The sequence below is a fragment of the Crotalus tigris genome, unplaced genomic scaffold, assembly GCF_016545835.1.
Source record: "Crotalus tigris isolate CLP2741 ecotype Arizona unplaced genomic scaffold, ASM1654583v1 scf7180000017775.1145084777:2100578, whole genome shotgun sequence".
Classification (NCBI taxonomy): domain Eukaryota; kingdom Metazoa; phylum Chordata; class Lepidosauria; order Squamata; family Viperidae; genus Crotalus; species Crotalus tigris.
Window position 1 is genome coordinate 1,237,808 of NW_024096626.1, and position 23,358 is coordinate 1,261,165.

Below are 23,358 nucleotides of genomic sequence, written 5' to 3' on the forward strand. Positions count from 1 at the left end.
TAGAAATTCATTATATTAATAGGGCAGGTAAGAAACGGACACTTCCACAGTTTGTAAAGAACTTTTGTATATATCTCTCACCATTTGCCATAATGAGTAAAAGGCTCATAAATACAGAATGATGAAGCAGTCTCCAATATCCTTAAAAGCAGGGACCCCTATCTGCAGCCCGGTACTGGGCCGCGGCCCGTTGGGAACGGCAGCACAAGTGGCGGGGGCGAACACGTGAGCACATGAAGCTCCATTTGTGCAAGGGCACACAAGACCATCCCCTCTTCCCCCTCTCCCTGCCGCTGCTGGTCCGCAGAGCCAGAAAGGTTGGGGACTGCTGCCTTGAAGCATCTGGCACTGATCTCAGGATGATGGCTTTATCAGCACATTATATCTCATTTGTTCTGTGGCACAGTTATGGACACTGACCAGTCCTTTCCTTTGTACATCTCTGCATAGCACCATTTGGTGTCAGTATACTTTACTCTTGAATTAATATTTTTGTTTTCGTAAAGATTATCCAGTGTATTTTTCTCAAGCATTTCTAAACATTTGGGTTCAGTAATAACAAAATCCTCTAGCAATTTGTAAACTATGTGGTTTGGCAATTAGTTTTACTACCTGAAATGTACTCAGTCTTGGTGAAGGATAGTGACACAATGCTTTATTCATTGCTGGCCCACCTGACTGCTTCACCACCATAGAGGAACAAGTATTTTGTAATCAACTCTATCATCAGCCCAGTTCTTGTGCATGTATACAATTAATTTAACGTTGTATGCATATATGCAGAGATATATACCCAGACTAGAGTCATTTCGCATGGCATGGCATATCTATCTGTCTGCCTGCCTGCCCATCCATCCATCCATCCATCCATCCATCATCATGTGAAAAAGGAAATACATCTCTTTGAGTTATATGGTTTTATGTTATTAGGACATAATAAAAGTCATTTGGGTTTTAGTGCTTCTTAAAAGTAGGTAAATACAACCTTATATGAACAATAACTGACATATTACACAATGTCATCACTTGTTTTACAAGTTAGAGTGCAGTACTGCAGGCCACTTTAGCTGACTGTGTTCAGCAGGTCAGCAGTTCAAATCTCACCGGCTCAAGGTTGACTCAGCCTTCCATCCTTCCGGGGTAGGTAAAATGAGGACCCAGATTGTTGGGGGCAATGTAAATACATATATACATTGCTTACTGGTGTACACCGCTTAGAGAGTGCTTGCACTTAAAGCGGTATATAAGTCTCATAAATAAATAAATAAATAAATAGAAACCAAAATGGAAAAGCCATGTGTGAAAAACTAAGTACATAGGAATAAGGAGTCTAAGTAGCAGCCAGGTGCTGCTAATCTAATGTCCTTGATCAGTTGATCATCAGCAAATGTGACTAAAAGCCGACATTTTAGGAGTTTGGTGGTCTCCAGCACTGAAGTGTGTTAACAGTGCCAAAGAGGAAAAACAACAGCAATGATCTTACAGAAGCAATTGTTGCTATCCATCAATTTGGGGAAGGTTATAAGACCATTTCCGAACAATTTGAAGTCCATCATTCTACCATGAGAAAGATTATTGACAAGTGGAAAACACTCAAGACAGTTGCCAATCTTCTTAGGAATGCATATCCCAACCTCAGTTAGCATATTAAATGTTGAAGTTCATGAGAATACAATTAGAAAAAGACTGAACAAGTATGGTTTGTTGGAAGGATGGCCAGGAGCAAGCCTCTTATCTCTAAAACAAACATGGCAGCATGGCTTACATTTGCAAAGTTGCATCTGAACAAATCACAAAACTTCTGGAACACTGTCCTTTGGACAGATGAGACCAATGTGGAAATGTTTGGCTCTCGTGCTGAATGCCATGTTTGGCAAAAAACCAAATACAGCTTATCAGCACAGACATCTCGTATCAAGCATGGTGGTGGAAGGGTGATAATTTGGGCTTGTTTTGCAGCCACAGGACTTTGCAGTCATTGAGTTGACCGTAAACTCTTCTGTATACCAAAGTATACAATGTGAAGCCATCAGTCTGACAGTAAAGCTTGGCTGACATTGGGTCATGCAGCAGGACAATGATCCCAAGCACACCAGAAAATCTACAACAGAATGGCTGAAAAAGAAAAGAATCAAGGTGTTGCAATGGCCCAGTCAAAGTCCAGACCTCAACCTAATTGAAATGCTGTGGTGAAACCTCAGGAGAGCTGTGTATCAACAAATGCACACAATCCTCAGTGAACTGAAGCAATATTGTAAAGAGGTCTGGGCCAAAATTCCTCCACAATGGAATTCAGGAAACTATTACTTCAAGTTATTGCTGCTAAAGGTGATTCTACAAACTTTTGAGTCATAAGGTGTACTTAGTTTTTCACACATTACTTCTCCATTTTGGCTTTCTTTTTCTAAAGTAAATGATGACATGGTGTAATATGTCGTGAGTTGTTCATTGAAATTGAATTTACCTATTTTTAACACTGTTAGGGACTAGATATGATACCTAAAACCATATAAGTCAAAGAGGGTGTACTTTCTTTTTCACGTGACTGTATCTATCTCATTTCTACACCACTCATCTTGCCTAAGTGACTTTGAGTGGTTTACAATAAAAACACTTAATTTCTGCATTGATTCCCACAACTTTGTCAAATATTTATTCCTTTTCCTATGGCAGAGGAGTTTCACAAGTTGTTAGGCGTCAGAATCTATCTCTTCTTTTCCTACTGCATTTCATTTCTGGGCTTCGTGAATTGCAGCTTTGGAGCATTCTCCTCTGTCAGTTTCACCCCTTTCCTCTTAGCCATGAATGAAAGCTTGCTTCTCTGTGAGTGCTTTTAACAGTGGGAATGCCATATTACTTTTATCTGCCATAACCTGAATAAATTGGAAAAGAACATTATTTCTATTTGTCAGTTCTCCTATCTGACCATCATTCAATTATATATTTCTAAATTATCTAGTTCTATGTCTCTATATGTACTTCTCCCTGCATCTGAAAAATTGTATTACTCTTTTTATTTTTAGCCCTAATTTTATTAGTACCTGTTTTATTTGTATTTGATTGATAGCATAATACAGGATTAATTTAAATTTGGCTGTGAAATAGCTCCCCTACATATTTTTCATGCAGCCTGTATCAACCAGTGTAAACACACCCAGCAAAGAAAATTCTTTTTGTTAATCCATTTTATTTGTAAAGCAACAGGTTTCTCATTAATAATCCCATTTATGTTTAAATAATCCAATATCTGTCTATTCATAAATTCTCATCCATTATCATAATATGAAATCTGTGCTTTGTTCCGAATTTGTTTTCTACATAAGCCACAAATAGTTTGAGTCTGCTGAACTTGTTATATAATAAAGTTGACTGCAGAGTATAGACTTAGCCCACCTGTCAGTGAATGTTAGGAGACATTTATTACGTTTAAAGTAAAAGATAGATTAAGCAATATATAGAATAAAGAAGCTGTACTTCCATTTAAACAACATTGAGAAGCATACACAGAATTTCCTTTATCACTTAAACCAGGGGTGTCAAACTGCCGGCCCGTGGACCAGATGTGTCACGTCAAAACCGCACCCACCCCATTGCTGGCAATGGGAAAAAAGTAGCGACACGTCACGTGACATCGCGAGTTTGACACCCGTGACTTAAACCCAGAGACTCATTTTATTAACAAGCCAGATGAGACCAAAACTGAATGACAGTGTATAAAGAATCTTTCCCTTATCTGTCTCTTGCCATTTGCTGTAGTGGTTCATAAATGTAAAAAAAAAACACCTAATATTTTAATTGCCATATGTTTCCAGCAGGATGTAGCCAAAGCTTTGTAACAATTAACAAAGATAGTAAGAATTTGCCATCATCGATTGACATGATCAGCAACTTGAATATTATCTGCTTCAAAATGAACTGCCTCTCATTTGAACAGCTGTAACTGGTGATAACCAGCTTTTTTAAGTATAAAAAATTGCAATGTGGCTCTTTTGAATTTGGTTCTAACCATGCCATCAGAGGTTCTGGTTTTGATTTCTTAAACAGAACAATAACCACAATTAATGCAAGTTTGAAGATGTTTTAAAAAATTCATTAAGTAGGATTTCTGGTTATTGTTAAACATAATTAGCAAAGTGAATGTAACACAAGGAAACAGGAAAGGAGCAGAAGAAGTTTGAAGGATTTAGGAAAAGAAGCAAAAAATCTCTAATGGTTCAATCTGTCTATAATATTAATGCTATATCCTCGTTATATTTAGTATTCCATAATAATATTGATTACTTTTATTATTAGCAACTATATTTCATTTGTATAATTCAATATTCTGGAAATGTGATATCTTTTAAATATTTTTTCAGGTATGATGCTTTGTGCATTCTTCTTCGTCACAGCAAGAATGTTCGTTTTTGGTTTGCACACAATGTACTTTTCAATGTTTCAAATCGCTTCTCTGAATATCTTTTGGAATGTCCTAGTGCTGAAGTAAGAGGAGCATTTGCAAAATTGATAGTATTTATTGCACACTTTTCATTACAAGATGGACCATGTCCTTCTCCTTTTGCTTCACCTGGACCTTCTAGTCAGGTATGCAACTAAAATGCAATATGAAAAAAACTAGTTTGTATACAATAGTATAATAACCTGTTTTTATATAAACCATCCTAGTTAATTAACTATTTATGAATTCATGTTGCACTCTTTGCAGTGCCTTATATAGGTAGTCCTCGACTTACAATTGTTCATTTAGTGACCATTTAAAGTTACAATGGCACTGAAAAAAGTGACTTATGACTGCTTTTCACACTTATAACTGTTGTAGCATTCGTGATCAAAATTCAGATGCTTGGCAACTGACTCCTATTTGACGTTTGAAGTGTCCTGTGGTCACGTGATCCCCTTTTGCGAACTTCTGAGAAGCAAAGTCAATGGGGAAGCCAAATTCACTTAACAATCGTGTTACTAACTTAACAACTGCAGTGATTCACTTAACATCTGTGACAAGAAAGATAATAAAGTGGGGCAAAATTCACTTAACAAATGTCTTGCTTAGCAACAGAAATTTTGGGTTCAATTGTGGTTGTAAGTCAAGGATTACCTGTATTAACTTCCTGAATATTACTGGCGAGGGACACCTGCTTCATGTCTAGCTGATTTAGCTTGGAGATGAAGGGATAATCACTGAGTTGTGGGGAAAATGAGTCAGGACTATTACAGGTAGTCCTCGACTTGCAGCCAGTCATTTAGTGACTATTCAAAGTTACAAAGGCACTGAAAAAAATGACTTTATATTTTTCACATTTACGACCGTTGCATTATCCCTATGGTCACATGATCAGAATTTGGGCACTTGGCATTGGGATGTATTTATCACACTTGCATTGTCCCGGGTCATGTAACCTTTATAACCTTCCCAGCCAGCTCCCAACAAGCAAAGTCAAGGGGGGGGGAGGCCAAATATATTTAATGAACACACAATTCACTTAATAACTGCAGTGATTTCCTTAACAATTTGGCCAAAAGATCATAAAATGGAGCAAAACTCACTTAACTATGTTTAGCATGGAAATTTTGGGCTCATTTGTGGTCGTACATCAAGGGCTATCTGTAGGTAGCTTGACTGTCGTGAGTTGACCAAATACACAAATATATATTTGATTTGTATTTATCTTCTGTTCATTTACTTTCCATTCTGTTAAATGATAAAAATAAACTATTAACATTTCAATTTCTGAAAGCGTTTAATTTACAGCATTTTTGCACAACTGCCTAACACCTTTGAACAGTACGATAGATAGATAGATAGATAGATAGATAGATAGATAGATAGATAGATAGATAGATTTAAAGATGAGATGTTATTATCATTTTTGTTGGTTGCCCAGTTAGCCAGATGTTTAGACTGAATTTGGCATTTTCTCCAACTATCAAGACTTTGCTAAGGACCAGGGATAATCAGAAGTTGTTTGATTATGGTTGGTCAGACAATATTATTTCTCTGCATTATCTACATACAGTGTGCATCCATTACACTAGATATTCACAGCAGTATAAAATAGTTAATATTCACTTTCACTCCATTCTGATTTGAGATTTGTTCTTAGTCCATTTTGTTCCTTAAAAAGATGTAATAAGACTGTAATTTATGTTCTAGTATTATTAGCCTATAAATAAAAAATTGCCTCATTTTTATAGGCATATGACAATTTAAGTTTGAGTGACCATTTGTTAAGAGCTGTGCTAAATCTCCTTAGAAGGGAAGTGTCTGAGCATGGACGTCATTTGCAGCAATATTTCAACTTGTTCGTGATGTATGCCAACTTAGGTAATTTTCTGTTTCTTTCTAAAAGCAATTAAACTAAATGTTCAGACAATTTCATTTGATTATGCCATATTATTCCCTGTTTCCTTTCCCTTTAAAATAATCTCATCTCATCTAAATGTTCATGCCAGTTTCTATATAGCCCATTGTGTGTTGCAGAAACTCTTTTTTACAGTGAAAACTGTGGGTTTTAAGTTCTGGAAATTCCCTCCAATTCTTCAGTGAAAAAAATCAATAGGGAGGCTTCATTGGAATATGTATTACCAATATATATTGGAATCCAAGGCTAGAGGGAGTACTAATGTTTTCTAAACTTTAAAGGTGGAGTAAAAAGATATGTCAGAGCTAGAACACTCCAAGTTGCATTGATTAAACAATGTCATCTATTAGGATCCTGGAAGCGCACCTTTTCTGTAACAATGCCTGCCTTCTAGAATGAAATTTAGATGGCACCCACTCTTCTGGGATTTCAAAGGGCTTTAAAGTCCTGGCTCTTCACTCAAGCCTTCAGAGAAGACAATGGATGCTCCTTTCTGTTCCCCTCTGCCATCGTTGTATCTTTTGTCTCAAGCTGTTTTTATGACTTCTGTCTTCTTAATTTTTTATGTTTTAAGAATTATAAATCGCACACTCGCTGTAAGTTGGATGGAGTGGAGTATAAATTTAATTAATTATGTGTGGGTAATCTGCAGTTAGATGTACAGTCTTAAGATTGATGGAAACTTAATTCAAATCCTAACCAAGGATCTAATAATAATATTCAATTTTTATGCAAGCACATTTGGTAAAATGCAAATATACTGTTAACTGGATACTCTTTTTAATGAAGGCAAGGCAGAAAAGTCAGGGTACTTGGAGAGAAAGGAATAAAGAATCTTGAACCTTCACATGTGGCCCTGGTCTTTTGCACTTGACACTCTATTATATCTTATTGAATGAGAAAGATTACTTGTTGTGATGAATAACTAAAAACTCTCTGGAAAGGTTGAGTTTTGGTTGATGTATCTAATTTCTTGACATATGCATGGATGTAATTTGCAATCGATTTCTTCTGGGATGTCTTCTTGACATGATACTCTAATTGATAGTTTTCAAATTTCCATGTAGTCCACATTCAAATGCTAATTAGATCTGATCATGCTTTTTTGGAATCTGCTAGAGTCAACTAGGTGTTGCTGTCTGGTTATATTCACACTTCTATTTTTTCCCCAGACATGATCCAATGATTGAATTATGATATGTATGATTTTTTGTAGATAATATTTTGATAAAATATAATGAGATTTCGAATGATTTTTCCCTTTTATCATCTTTCCATTCAGGTGTAGCAGAGAAAACACAACTTTTAAAATTAAATGTCCCTGCAACGTTTATGCTTGTGGCACTGGATGAAGGCCCAGGTCCTCCAATTAAATACCAGTATGCTGAATTGGGCAAACTCTACACTGTGGTGTCCCAACTAATCCGCTGTTGTAATGTGGCATCACGAATGCAGTCTTCTATTAATGGTACTATTTTTGAGTTTGTAAAAGAATGTATTTAGTATGAAACCTATGTGATGGAATTTGGATAAACTTTGCTATGTAGTAATGAAAAATTTAAATAATGAAAAATTTAAATCAGCTGTTATGCATAAGAAATTTCATTACTCTGTTACATCTTACTGAATATGTTATATCAATATTTTTATAGATTGATGTATATTCTGTACTGATAAAGAGGTGAGAGGGATCAGGCTCTGCGATGCTTTCTTCAGAATCAGCATGAATCAATTTGAAGTAGGAAATGGAACTTTTAGTTCCTGGATTTGGTTGCATTGTACAACAGGGCTTTTGATGAAGGCTCCCACTCAAAAGCATGGGGTGCATTCTACCTTTAGAAGAAGTACTAACTTTTACTTTAACATCGGCTTCCTTGTGTTAATTTCAGTGTCATAATTTGAATTATGCTTTTAAAGAAAATTCTATTATTAAATTTGCCATTAGAATAGAAATCAATGCCAGTCATAGATAAAACTTCCTTTTACTGTTATTCTAACAAAATTCTCAAGTAGCATGACCAAATACAGGTAGCCCCCCCCCCCCAGGTACAATCATTTGTTTAGTGAGTTTTCACAAAAACTAATTAATTCAGAAAGGATGCTTACATTAGAAATTCAAAATTGTGACCAAAAAGAGGCCTCTGTAGTCATGTGACTTAAATTAAGGCTCTGCTGCAATCTAACTTGCCTGGGCCGTTTGGGCCTATGAGAAGCCAGAAGGTTGTGGGTTTTTTGTCCCTGGTCACATGGCCAAATGAGCCAATCTGGGGCTGGTTTGTTTTTCTTTTGCTGCAATCTGCTATTGCCTGGGCTGGAGTGCTACGTAGAATTACTTCTGTGAGTATTTTTTTTTTTTTTAATTGTTACTCTATAGTGCTTGCAAGTTTGGAAGCACTTTGGGAACTGCTCTGCTTTTTAAGTGCTGTACTTTGCAAACTATTGTGTTTGCAAACTATTGAGCTTTTAGTTTGGAGATTAGCATATGTTACTGTATTTTGTGGGTTTTAAATTTAAATTGCTTCCAGAAGTTGTGGGTGCCCCATCACTGGAAGCTTTTAAGAAGAGACTGGATAGACATTTATCAGAAATACTGTACTCTCTTGTGAGAGCAGTGGGTTAGACTAGATGACCTCAAAGTCCATTCCATCTCTGTTACTTTTGCAAGCTGAGAGTTCTGTAGATCCCTCCCCCATCTCCCTCTAGTTGCCTGGCTGGAGACTCTTAAGCGGGCAAGTGGTTTTTTTTTTTTTTTTTTTTTAAAGCAATGGCTCTACAAACCCCCTTTGGGCAGCTGAAGATGCTTGAGCTGGCTAGCAGCAGTTGTTTTTTAAAAAAATAACTTTAATGGCTGCAAGTTCTGCTTGGAGGAAATTTAGTTCCTGAGCCAGCTCACAGGAAACAGCTGATCGGCGACTGGCAGGAAATCCTCCCAGTTCAGTTAACATGGCAGCTATCTGAGGAAATAGTAAGTCAGATCTTTGTTCATTTAAAAACCCATTTGATTTAATTAATGAATTTGATTTTAAAAATTTGTAAAATTGAGTCTTATTCATTTCATGAATTTTTTTTAATTACAAGCCTAATGGCCAGACTTCATTAGGTTCGTACCTTGAAAACTACCTGTAGCTAGCTCCAGTGTGAGAATACTGCAGCACTAAGAAAAACAAAACCCACCACATTCTGGAATTACATTTTACACAATCAACTGACGTTGATTATGTAGTTGCTACAGCTTCAGTTAGATATGTATCTTTGGTACAGTATTAGGTCTAGGTCAATCTTGGGATAATAATAATAATAGGAATAATAATAGAGTTGGGACCTCGGAGGTCCTCCAGTCCAACTCCCCGCTCAGGCAGGAAACCCTACAACATTTCAGGCAAATGGCCATCCAGTCTCTTCCTAAACACTTCCAGTGTTGGAGTATTCACAACTTCTGGAGGCAGGTTGTTCCACTGGTTAATTGTTCTAACTGTCAGGAAATTTCTTCCTTAATTCTTAGGTTGCTTCTCTCTTTGGCTAGTTTCCATCCATTTTACGGCCTGCAGGCCACATCCGGTCCCTTTGGCTGTCTCTGTCTGACCAGCAGTGATGGTGGGTAGGGAGGCAGCAGGGGAGGAATGGCAGCCCTCCACAACTATTCCAGTTGTGGCCCCTCGGGAAAATAAATTGCCCACCCGTGATCTATTCTAGGTGAACACCTATACAAAAGTTTTCTGTTAATTAGGAAATATGTTTGTTTGTATGTTGGCATGGGTTTTAAAATTTAATGTTATTAATATATTTTGGGAATTTATATCATTAAGCGCAAAAAATAAAATACTGCATACTTTTTTTAGGTAATCCTCCACTTAGCAATCCATACGGTGACCCTAATTTATCACAACCAATAATGGCACTGCAGCAAAATGTGGCAGACATTTTGTTTGTGCGGACCAGTTACGTGAAAAAAATTATAGAAGATTGTAGTAATTCAGAAGAGACTATCAAACTACTTCGTTTCTGCTGTTGGGAAAATCCTCAGTTTTCGTCTACAGTTCTCAGTGAATTACTTTGGCAGGTAAAAAGAAAATAAAAATGCAAAAAAATGTATCCCATGGAAATGGCTTTGTCATATCATTGTTACTGATATATGTACGATTTGATTCATATCCATTTATATTTGCATAAATATAAATATATATAAATATTTGCACCCCATATCTCAGATATATTTCCAAAACAAAATGGCTCCAGCATATTGAAGCAAGTAATTAATGGCAGAATTGAAGTTTCTGAAGCAGCTCACAGGAATTGGTTTGGTTTATGTCTTTTGTTGCACTGAACTCTAACAACCAACTTCAGTGCATTGGTAGCAATTCATAAATAGTTTTCAGGCAGTTTAATTCACACTATATAGCAAAACTCAACAGACAAAGGATTTTCCATGAGATAACCATATTTCCACAGTGGTTTACTTAATTTGTATAATGAAATTATTACATATATGTTATGCATTAAATGATACTTTTCATTGTATCTTCATGCACATGAGCTAAATTGCTGTAACAATGAACCTTTATATATAATGTACTGTTGTAAATAATGGAGACCTCCTCTTTGCAGTCAGTCATTTAAATCAAGGTTTCACTGTACTGTCAAAACAAAAACCATACTTTCAATATAGCTGCAGTTCTTGGTTTGGTATTGCAGTATGGTAGACTCACAAGTTGGTTCTTCTATATTTCATTTTAATTGCTTTTTAAAAATCAGAAGCCATCGTCATGTATTAGTAGAACTAAAATATGAATGTGAGGGAAACAGAATTCCCCAAATTTTTGATAATTGATTTGATATTAACACAAACTAATCTAGTGGAAAAGCATAAAACTTTGGAAAATGCTTGTGTATTTTTTGGGTATTTTTGTTCTAATAAAGAACGTTCCTGGAATTCAATGATTGTTTTACACACACACACACACACACACACACACACACACACACACACGTTTACACATGGACATATACATACCTAGACTCACATAGAGGCACATGCAGATAAAGAGTAATTAATCATTTAATTATAAAAGTTTATTTAAAAGCATTTTTCCAACAGTTTATGTTATGACCTAAAAAGGTTCATAATATTGATTCATGATACATACCATTGGTGATATATGCTTGAATTATCAGAAGTTGTATGTAAATATTTTCCTTTCAAGGTTGCATATTCTTACACGTATGAACTTCGACCTTATTTGGATCTACTTCTCCAAATCTTACTAATTGAGGATTCTTGGCAGACTCACAGGTTAGCATTGGAGATTGTTGGTCTTTTCTTCTATTTGAAAATCTATTAGAAGCCTAAAACTAATTATTAACTTGCCTAACAAATGCAAATTCTACTTCTGTAACAATGTAAATTACGTATTTAACAAGAGATATTCAGGTGACAATGGGGCACACTATTGCACCCCAAAAAGGACCAGTTAATAATTGGATGGGCTTTAGTCAAAGTCAGACCAATTTTGTTATTTATAATTGAATGACAGATTTGAAATTTATGCATTTTTACTGGGGGGGATGTAATGGATAATTATATTTCTAAGACAAAATCTGTTTCTTCTTCCTCTTCATGGCTTTAAATATTTTATTGGTAAAGTATAACAACTAGAAGATGTGACAAAGTGAAACTGAAAATATAACATTGCTAATGTAATAATATACAAAAGAGTAATTAAACTAAATATACATCCATAAAGTTGTTGTTGTTAATTGCGAAGTCGTGTCCGACCCATCGCGACCCCTTGGACAACATTCCTCCAGGTCTTCCTGTCCTCTACCATCTTCTGGAGTCCATTTAAATTCACACCTACTGCTTCAGTGACTCCATCCAGCCATCTCATTCTCTGTCGTCCCCTTCTTCTATTGCCCTCAATCTTTCCCAGCATTAGGCTCTTCTCCAGTGAATCCTTCCTTCTCATTAGGTGGCCAAAGTACTTGAGTTTCAACTTCAGGATCTGGCCTTCTAAAGAGCAGTCGGGGTTGATCTCTTCTAGGACTGACCGGTTTGAACGCCTTGCAGTCCAAGGGACTCGCAGGAGTCTTCTCCAGCACCATAGTTCAAAGGCCTCAATTCTTTGGCGCTCAGCCTTTCTTATGGTCCAACTTTCACAGCCATACATTGCAACTGGGAAAACCATGGCCTGGACTATACGCACTTTTGTTGGCAGGGTGATGTCTCTGCTTTTTAGAATGCTGTCTAGATTTGCCATAGCTTTCCTCCCCAGGAGCAAGCGTCTTTTAATTTCTTGGCTGCAGTCCCCATCTGAGGTGATCTTGGAGCCCAGAAAAATAAAATCTGTCACTACCTCCATTTCTTCCCCATCTATTTGCCAGGAATTGAGAGGGCCGGATGCCATGATTTTGGTTTTATCCATAAAGTAGTAGCATAGAATTAGCTCAACCCTTTAACGCAGGGGTGTCAAACTCGCCACATCATGTGAAGTGTCGCAACATATAGCAACTTTTCCCCTTGCTGGAGCTGTAATGGGTGTGGCTTCTGCATGACACATTTGGCCGAGGGCCAGCAGTTTAACACCCCTGCTTTAACGTATCATTAAATCTAGCTATATAGATCGTGTATTGCTCCATCTTCTCATTTTTCATAGTGTACTATTTCAGTACAATGATATTTATATAATAGGTATTTAACATTCTGCTATTTAGATGCCTTAATGAATATAGATAAGTGAATATTCTATCAATATTAGTTACAGTTTCAGATATTAATGTTACAAGCATTATTATTTTTGTTGCTGTTTAATTTGGCCCTCTGCAATTATCTTCCAAGATATTCTGTGTTCTCTTTATTATATAACAAAAATGTCTGGTAATATTAAGAAAGTGATACTCATCCACTGTGTTTAATTACAAAGCTGTTTGCTATTTTTAAAAACAAATTACAGAAGAGTGAAGAAAGGTGATTTTGATGAATCCTTCCTCCTTTTGTAGCTCAGAATATTAATTCAAAATTGTTGTGAACAGGAATTAGCATAAATTTGCCTTTGCTGAATATCAGTTCTTTCTTTGTGAAATAACAACATTGGGTCTAGTTCAGAGGAGAAGTTGGAAAGGAATAAAACTACCTTTTTATAACAGAGACAGTTATATAGATTTCCAGTCTTTGTGAAATTCTGATCTTTTGATTTGTTTGGGTTCCCTAAGGATTCACAATGCACTTAAAGGAATTCCAGATGACCGTGATGGGCTATTCGATACCATTCAGCGATCCAAGAACCATTATCAAAAAAGGGCTTACCAGTGTATAAAGTGTATGGTGGCTCTCTTCAGCAACTGTCCTGTGGCGTATCAAATTTTACAGGTAATTTGTCAACGCTGCTAACATTGGATGTTCTTGCTTTGACAATATATGAAGATGCAGCCAATTTCCCCTTAACTTGTGAGTTACTTTTAGAGTTAGAATTAGATGATACTGGGGGGGGGGGGAAGAATGCCAATGAGAATTAGTTAGACATAACAACATCGAAGTAGAGTGTTTTTCAAGGTTGTTTGAAATAAGAGATGATAAGAAATGGGTTGGAGAACTGGAGGGAAGGTCTGCATTTCAAACTAATTGGAGAATGATTTATGACTGTTAATTAGAGGAGGGAATTTTGCTTTGATACTATATGTTATGGGGAGGAGAATTCAGATTTGGCTTCGATCATGAATGTGCTGATGCCATGCAACTTGAATAAAGTTTCTTTAAGGTAAACAATGCCTCAAAGTTCTTTGAACAGTTTCATCTGTCGGAACCATCACATAATTGCTTTGACATTTTTGTGTGGTGCTGATTGAAAAAAACATGGATTGATGGAGGTGTTTTGGGGGGTCACAGCTGAATTCTTAGCAGAATTAACTAGCTAAATCAAGTTATTATTTTAGTGAAATACAGTATCAATCCTACCTCCCCATAGAAAGACCATTTTTAGTATTTTTTTTAATTCTCAGTCATGAGCAAGAAGCAATATTATATTAAAAGTGTATGGAATAGAAGAGTTGAAATAATTCTTCAAATATAGAATTGACTTCATTTTATCTCTACAGAGTAATGGAGATTTGAAGAGAAAATGGACCTGGGCAGTAGAATGGCTTGGAGATGAGCTAGAACGTAGGCCTTACACTGGCAATCCACAGTATACATACAATAACTGGTCTCCACCAGTACAAAGTAATGAAACATCAAATGGTTATTTTCTGGAGAGATCTCACAGTGCAAGAATGACTCTTGCAAAGGCTTGTGAACTGTGCCCTGAAGAGGTGAGAAATCTAATGCTATTTTGAAATTAATTTATACACAGATAATCTATCACAAAATTCTTAATAGAATTACAGCTTATATAATAGATACATGGATTGATATTTTGATATTACACTTTAATAGGAGCTTTTAAAAAAATTATAGTTTCTTCTTGCAGTAAGTTAATGAAGTAATTTTGATTGGGTTAAATCTTGAAAAATAGCTGATGACTTGCATGTTAACTTTGGATAGAAAATATTAATAATAAAGACTACATTATACCAAGATGTTATTTTCCCCTTGGTACAATATATTGAGGAAAAAATAAAGAGAAGTCACTAAATCTTATATTTCCATTATTTTCCAAGTTCTACTCTTAACTTTAAGCATCAGTTGTTCTCTAAATTTGCAGATTTTAATTTCTTTGATTTCATCAAGATTTCAGCATATTACAAATTAAGCCATAGTGGAATTCAAAGTTTTGAACTTCTATAAATCATAATATCAAACATATTAAGCATGCAATAGAAAAAGAAAAGGCATAAGAGAGTTTGTGACATTCGCATAAACCAGTAAGTTTCAGTTATTATCAAGCCCAGTTTTTATGTGCATGATTATTTTCTTTTCACAATAAAAACCCAGTTTACCATGGAGTTGTCTTGTATCACACACTTTTATTTAAAACATAAACTGAGAGCCAAAATCAGTGCAGTGGATTTAATATTCCATTGAAGGACTAACTCAGCAACCATTAGAAGTTCTGACCTGGCCCTTTGTTACTCCAGTGCTGCATATGCATAGTCAATGTGAAAATAATCCATTTAAGCAAACATTTTACTTGTTAGCAATCAATAAATATTGAATTATACCTAGTTGTTTGAAGCTCACTAAAACAAGTAAATTTTATATTCTTGCTGGAATAGATGATAGGGCAGTGGTACGAACCTATGGCACGGGTGCCAGAGGCGGCACTCAGAGCCCTCTCTGTGGGCACGCGCGCTGTCGCATCAGTCCTAGGCCTTCAGCTGGGTTTTATAAAACCTTTTCGCTTTAGGCTTCTGTCACTGTTTGCCAAAAAAAAAAAAAAAAAAAAGTTCAATCAGTCAATTTCAACTTCTCGTGGGAAAAAAAATCTTACAAAGTTGGAATTGATTGATTGAACTTTTTAGTCCCACCCAGTCTGCCGTTACCACTGCAGCCACGCCCAGCCAATGGGCCACACCCACCCGGCACCCGACGATGCATAAGTGAGTTTTGGGTTGCAGTTTGGGCACTAGGTCTCTAAAAGGTTCGCCATCACTGTGATAGGGCAATAGTTAAACAGGTGTGACTCCAGTAGAACAGAGCCCTGCAAATATAGTGTGAAGCAGAATTTTCTATTTTCTCCTTTATTAGGAATAGTATTGTACACTACGTAACCTCACAGTGAAGAAAATGTAGATGGCAAAAACATAAAACTAGTGGAATGATGTTTCTATGGGTCTTAGATTAGTGGCAAGTGGATTGCAGATGTTAATATACCAGAATGTTAAGTACATACATAGAAAATTTCCTTTGAGAGTGATACATACACAAAAATGGAATGACTTAATTCTGTATTTGGTCATTTAAAAATTATTAAAACTATGAGTTAAAATGTCTGTACTGTGTAAGCTTAACAAATGTGTAGGAAAATAATCATTTTTAAATAAAAAAACAGATAAAAATTTTGCCAATGTCTTAATGGAGTGAATTTCATTTCTAGGAACCAGATGATCCAGATGCTCCTGATGAGCATGAATCTTCTCCACCAGAAGATGCTCCATTGTACCCCCATTCACCTGGCTCCCAATACCAACAGGTGAGCAGAGATGAATCTTAAAGAGAATTTGTTACTTCACTATATCATCCGTGAATGGCAGATCCACCTCTTTCTTTCTAATCATAGCCAGCCCAAAAAAATGACTTTGCATATAACATACTGTGCAAACATTTGTTGATGCTTGCAGGGCAATTTTACAAAGCAAATCTAAATGCTTCAAAATATCTAAAACTATACATTTTGCATGAAATTACTGCTAATAATAGTAGACAATTAGCACACCAAATGTTTTAGTCTGTAATTCTCAAATCATTGATTATGTAAACTGTAGCTTACAGAAATTGCTGGTAAACATGTGTTAGGTCCTGATTGCCAAACATAGTGCTGATGTCAGGGCCAGCTCTAGATACTTTGGTGCCCTAGGCCTGGGGTCCCCAACTCCCGGTCTGTAGACCGGCACCAGGCAGTGGCATGCCAGAAACTGGTCCGCACAAATAAGCAAAGCTCCATGCAGGCAATACATGAAACCACGCCCTCTCCAGTCCACGGAAGAACCTCTCTACACAGAACCGGTCCCTGGTGCCCAAAATGTTGGAGACCTCTGCCCTAGGCAAAGTCATAATCTGGTGCCTCCTGGTTTGGCTCATCTTCCAATTTTCTTAGGAATTTCAAAAAGGCACTTCCTTTTCTTCAAGTTTTTGAGATTTACACTTATGATTTTTAGCCCCAGACATTTTTTTCCTTTTCTCCAACATTTCATCTGATTACACTAGGAAATTATACTAAATGTTCAAGTGTGTATTCAAGCTCACATAGTATGCCTTTACTTCTTTTTGCCTTTTTACTGCGTTTTTCAATTTGGTATCTGTAGGCTTGTACCTTCTTAGCCTAGTGTTGAGCTCAGGTTAATGGTTATGCTTCAGTCAGCACTTATCTGATTCTACAGTTCATTTGCAATGCTATCTAAAATAGTTCAAGAATAATTTGTGTGGTGGATTTTGAATTTTCAGTTTTTTTTAACAGGCATGAAGAAAAGAAATTACATTAAATGCAAGCATATAAAATTAATCGCTTGAATGTTATATGCTGCTAAAATACCATGCTATCTCTGCAAAATTAAAATCATGTTATTTGATATGAATTATGTTATAATAATTGCATTATTAGTTTTATTTTTATTAACCTACTTGTTAAATTGATTAATATTGGTTATTTGCCTTCATTTTGCTTTCTTTACTGATGTCTCTAGATGTAGACCTGTTGTCACAAAATTAACCATATTTTTTTTATTCATCACCTCCCTTATCTGTAAATACATGATTTATTCTCAAGAGATTGTTTTTCTCTCTTCCAGACTTGCACATTGACTAATTTTTATTTCAATTGTAGGTTGTAATTAATCCTAGTTTATATTATGATATACAAATTCTTTAAATTAATTTAGTTAATACATATGATGTAAATTATTTTACTATGTTTGACTCAAAGACTACTGTACCTTAGGGGCAAAAAATTAATGACAGTTTTCTTTAATAGATAATGCTACTACTTTCTCACCATTTCAATCCTGAATATTCTTCTTCCTTCTTTCCCAAGCTGTTTGTTTGATAGCATCTTTCTTTTCCTTTAGATCTTGCATGTAGTTAAACAGTGAATCGACATTTTGGTTTCATTATAAATTATATTTTTGTTAACAGATAAGTTTTTCTCTAGACTGTTACAAACTAATCCATCAAGCAGCTATTTAAATAAAGAAATTCAAATAATTCTTCTTAAACTGTATTTTCCTTCTTACAGAATAACCATGTGCATGGACAGCCATATACAGGCCCTGCAGCACACCATATGAACAATCCTCAGCGAACTGGCCAACGAGCACAAGAAAATTTTGAAGGCAGTGAAGAAGTTTCACCACCTCAGACAAAAGAATAGTGAAAATGCACACAATTAACTTGCTCCATCAAGACTGTGCACCCAGGCCTTACAGTCCAACTTTTCTCTGTGTCTGGCTGATATTTAGAAAAACTATTCCTAATCAACATGGAGTGAAGAGTCTATTCACTGTCTTATCTGCAGAAAATTGCTGTCAATATATAACCTGCCTGCAGTGGAAAGTGTATAGTGTTTTGTAATAAATGGCCTGATGCTAATGTGTAAATGGCAAAGGTGTATATAGTATATTAATGTTTGACTGTTAATTCTTAAACAAGAAACTTTTTTTGTCTTGAATGAGACTCACAGATCTACAACAATTAATTTCTTGATATATCTGCTGCGCTCTACAACCAGTGTTGCCTGCCTAATGGCAGTTAGATCAACTCAACTCCTTACCCTTGCCCCACCCAAAAAGTAAGCCTCTTCATGTCAACCAGAAAAATACTTTCATATAATTCTTTGCCACTGGAGTCCATTTTACTATGAGCATCATAATGACTGGTAACCTTTTAATTCTTTGGTTGATATGGAAAACTGGTGATATACCTTGTTTCTAGATCTTTTTCCATTGCCTTTTCCATTCTGGTATTAAGTTAATCACTTGAAGCTATAGTTAAGCTGTAACATTTAGCATGGCTTCACACCAAGTTAGAATAGCCAGTGAGGAAAGAAAAATTCAGTTGTCCAAAATGACAACTGTTACTTAAACCCTTTTCTTCAGACACCTGGGTTATAAAACAGGAAGGGAGGGTTGGGCAAAGTGGCCGATGGTTTTCAGTTGCACATATGTTCCTCACATCTGATGTTTGACAGTTCTGTCTCTGGATGGGGTAAAAGAACACTTAGTTTTCAGTAATAGGAAATTAAAAGATTTAAAACAAATATGCAAATTTTGCTATGCCAGGATGCCTGGAGCATAACAGACTGTATTTGGTGTGCTTGTTTTGTTTCTTCAGTAGAGCTTATTTGATAAAACTTCTAATACTTTCCTTTATACTGCACTGCAGTGAAGTGGAAGTCAACAAAATCACACAATACTTGTGAGTGCCACTGCACCAAGTTAACTTGCTGATTTTCTGCTCATGCACAATTCTACTTGAAAGCAAGAATTGTCTTAGCTCTATATCCATTAAAAGAGAAATCTTAACCTTAGGAGCAGGGTTTGATTATTAAAGTAAATAAACTACTGGTTAGTCAAATATAAACCCGAGGTATCTCTGTTCCAGAGTAAACATTTGTTTAAAGACTTCAAGGAACTCATCAGTAAATACTGTATTTAAATTAAAAATTGGTAACTTGAATGTGTGTAATTATTTTGGAACCTGTCAAAAAACCAAATACCCCTGCAAACAGATACAGCCCACCCTATACTATTTAAATATTTGCTGTTTTATTTTATAGAAATTATTTTGCTGAATTCACAAATAGAATTTGATTTAAGAAGACCATTTTTGTCCTGTGGTATGTGTGTGTGGTTTTTTGTTTTTTGTTTTTTTTAAACAGAATGCACAGGTAGTTGAATTCTGTGCACTATACTGAATTCTGGAACAAAAGTCACAGTGAGATTTGGTGGACCGAAATTTGATCCTTGACAAAGAATAAAAAAAGAAACCTGTCATAGTTTATTAATGTGACTATCTTGTACTTTTTGTATGTTTTATATATACATATATATTTAATGAGCACAAGCTTCCTGGTATTTTTGTTAAGTTAATACAAACAATGCTGCTTATCAGACTTAGAATTTATAGTTGAAATAAGTAAATTGAGGAAATCAGAGATTTCTTTTGCATTTAGTGTAACTAGAGTCTTAACACATTTTTATTCTAGGTAAAATGTTCACATTACCCTTCCAGGTTTGCTCTCAGATACTTGTTATGTTTTAATAGCATTTTCTTGGATTGGTTACCAACATTTGACCGAAGCTTTACCCATCTATTTGGGTAAATTTAGTACTAGCTTAAACAAAATAATACTCTGATTTTGTATGAGAACCTCAAACATTCCCTTGCTCCAACACTTATTGTTAGATGTTGTTTCAAAAACTTTTTGCCTTCCAAAACAAAGCAGTTATTATTTCAGCCTGGGGGGGGGGGAAGCAAGTGTGACACAATTGTGGAACTTATGTTCACAATGCTATATGTTTTTTACCCTCCATGGGGGAACCTGTTTTAAAATGTTCAGCTTAGGGTTGTTATTAGTAAACTTTTACAGAAAACTGAGAGTATGGCTAGTTGGAAGTCAATGGGTAGCAGAAACATGAGAATTCTTTTTTTAGACAAAATGTCAGATTTATTCCTTTTAAAATGTTCTACATAGTAATTTATGCTTCTGCCAGTTACGGCAACAGCTTCAAAACTGTAATTTTATTACCTCAGTATTGATGGCACACATTAGAACAAGTCCTCAAAGTGCCTAAATGTTTAATTTTACTTTTCCCCTTATTGAGTTCTGCTTTTTTGTTTTTAACACCTAAGGAGAAACTGCTGTCTTCCATAAAAGTTATTCACCTATTGTTAATCTTACCTTTTTTTAAAATAATTTTAAGATTCAAACAAAAATAAGTTGAATAGCTATGGAGAAAAAAATAGCAATTTTCTTACCAGAATGTATTTATAAAAATAGCTTTCATTTTTATAGGACCAATTCTGTATGTGTGTAATTCTTTTATCACTAAGCTCAGTGAATACTAAATGTTTTGTTTTAGTATTCTCACTGCTAAACTCTAACCTAATTAAGTATGCATGGCTGCCAGCTTGCTGTTTTTTTTAATGTATTTTTCACTTTGAAAGATCTTTTGAATGCCAAAAGTCACAGGAGCTTCATTCATTAAAAAGCAAAACTAGATTCTAGTCTTTAGCAGTTTAGGGAAATAACGGTAAGCATGATTGCTATGTTCTCTGAAAACCAAGCAAGAAGTAAAAAATATCCAAAATAGAATTTTAAATCTCATAATTCTTAAATTGCATAACGTAGTTTCAGTTTTCAGAATTAGTTTTAGAAATGCATGTATTGATTTTATTTGCTTTTCAAACAGAATTAACTAGAAATAAACAATTATAAAGAATGTATATAGAGAGATACCTTTCTGAATGTCTTTTGTTCATTAATGAATTAAATAGAGTAAGTATTTAGTCAGTGTAGAGTTAGGAATAAACTAGGTTTTTTTCCCTCTTTTGGCACACTTTCGTATAGAAGCATACATGATCTTGCCACTGCCCTACAGGCATTCTTAAATAAAGTTGCACTTTAAAAACAAGCTGCAAAATGTTTGTGTTAGGTTTCATGTTTCATGAAAAGCATATTCCCAAAGTGGAATAATCTGAAGAATTACCCCAATAACACTCCTGTGTGTCCCATTGGAGCTTGATTAAAATACTGTTTTGTTTTTCAGACAGTCCTAATGTTCATTGATCTCCATGTACTGTTTATAGAAAAAATGGCAACATTACCAATTGTTATATGGCTAAATGTTTGTGCTATATAAAGTAGATTGTTACGGATATTTTTAACACAAATTGTGCTAGGGTTCACATTCTTAAAAACTTTTTTACCAAAAAAAAAAAAAAACCAAGAAATTTCTGCAAGAAATAAATACTTCAGAAAAGTACAAACATTTTTCTCAATGGAGATTATGGCAAATTGAAGAAAAATATGACAGGACAGGTTCATACTTGTATGTGTACCATTTCATGATACTCATGTCAGGTGGTGATTTGTATGTTACTGAGTCATAAATGTTTTGGCTGAAACATTTGCAGTTTTGCAATGATTTCTAAGAATGAACAAAGTTGACAAAAGAGGGCTTCTGTCTCTTCTAATAGTCTATCCTGAACTCAAGAGGAGTTCTCTATCTGAATTGGAACAGTTTTCTCCTCTGTGTGATACTGTTCATCTTAAAGTTATCTTCTACCTCTAAGGAATTATTTGGGGGGGAATAGGGAGGAGGTAGCTGAAATTTACTGTTTTCCATTTTCTTTCCTAATTAGTTTATCAGATCAAGGGAATCTATCCCAATACAGTAAATAGAAGCAAGTTGCTACATGTTGATCTTATGATGTAGATTTAGCCATAAATTTGGCTATGGGTTCTATCAGCTTTCTTTGGTTGAAATCATTTAAAGAGAAGAAAAGCTTTTCCTTATGGATGAAATCTACACATTCTTTCTTATTAGTTTCTCAACTTGCTTTCTATTTTTGAAATTAATTAGGTTTATTTATATATCTTATTTGTCTAATTAAACATGGCTACAGCATTAATATTGTTCATTACATTAAGCTATTTTTGGTACTTCCTATTTCTTGAGGAATTTTACACTGAATTTCACTTTTTTTCCAAATCAAAACATTACATAAATTAAATGAAGTAAATTTGAATCACAATGGCTTCCAGGTGCCTAAAAATAAATACTTTTAGGTTACTAAAAGTTATTATATTGGTGACTTGCTCTACTACAAAACATGTACTTAGGGACAGGCCTAACTACAAATCAGGAAGTTTACCTGTTTGAATTTCATTTGCTTAGAGCTCATTAGATAGCCTTTGGCAAGTTACTCTTTCAGCATCAGACTCTCTAATTATTGTACTACAGTTGTATGCAAAAGTGTATGCATGTTTGGTCAAGTCATAGTAAAGATGAAAACATTGAATTTTCAGCAAGACAGTGATCCAAAACACCTCTGATTCAGATTTGTTTAAAATAGGTTAAAAAAATTAAATGGTCTTCAAGGTCAATCAAACGGTCTTCAAACAATTTTGAAGATTGTTTCTGATTTAGAAATGTTATGTGAGAGAGGGAGAAAGGAATCAAAAGCAAAATAAGATCCATTAACAACAAAACTGAAAGCTGCTAACTTCAGCCAAAAGAAGCGTTAATGAGCACTGATGAAGGGAATATACAGGCTGCAATATTGACTATTTTCTCATTCTGATTTTGTAAGCAATCACATAAAGAATAAATAAGCATTCAAACCTTGGAGAGA

General features: G+C 35.2%; 1 protein-coding gene across 5 annotated transcripts in view; it reads left to right on the forward strand.

Moving 5' to 3' along the window:
- LOC120307405 (probable ubiquitin carboxyl-terminal hydrolase FAF-X) overlaps nucleotides 1–21,946 on the forward strand; it is a 117,915-nt gene extending 95,969 nt beyond the window's left edge. For 4 of the 5 annotated variants that reach the window (XM_039342175.1, XM_039342174.1, XM_039342178.1 and 1 more), the window contains 9 exons: nucleotides 4,359–4,584; nucleotides 6,193–6,322; nucleotides 7,642–7,827; nucleotides 10,199–10,419; nucleotides 11,561–11,649; nucleotides 13,566–13,722; nucleotides 14,448–14,660; nucleotides 16,385–16,480; nucleotides 18,239–18,373. In XM_039342175.1, the coding sequence (XP_039198109.1) occupies nucleotides 4,359–4,584; nucleotides 6,193–6,322; nucleotides 7,642–7,827; nucleotides 10,199–10,419; nucleotides 11,561–11,649; nucleotides 13,566–13,722; nucleotides 14,448–14,660; nucleotides 16,385–16,480; nucleotides 18,239–18,373 (1,453 nt within the window). Of the gene's footprint in view, nucleotides 1–4,358; nucleotides 4,585–6,192; nucleotides 6,323–7,641; nucleotides 7,828–10,198; nucleotides 10,420–11,560; nucleotides 11,650–13,565; nucleotides 13,723–14,447; nucleotides 14,661–16,384; nucleotides 16,481–18,238 lie in introns of all 5 variants that reach the window. The other variant, XM_039342177.1, reaches the window with a different exon arrangement.
- The last annotated feature ends 1,412 nt before the right edge of the window (nucleotides 21,947–23,358 follow it).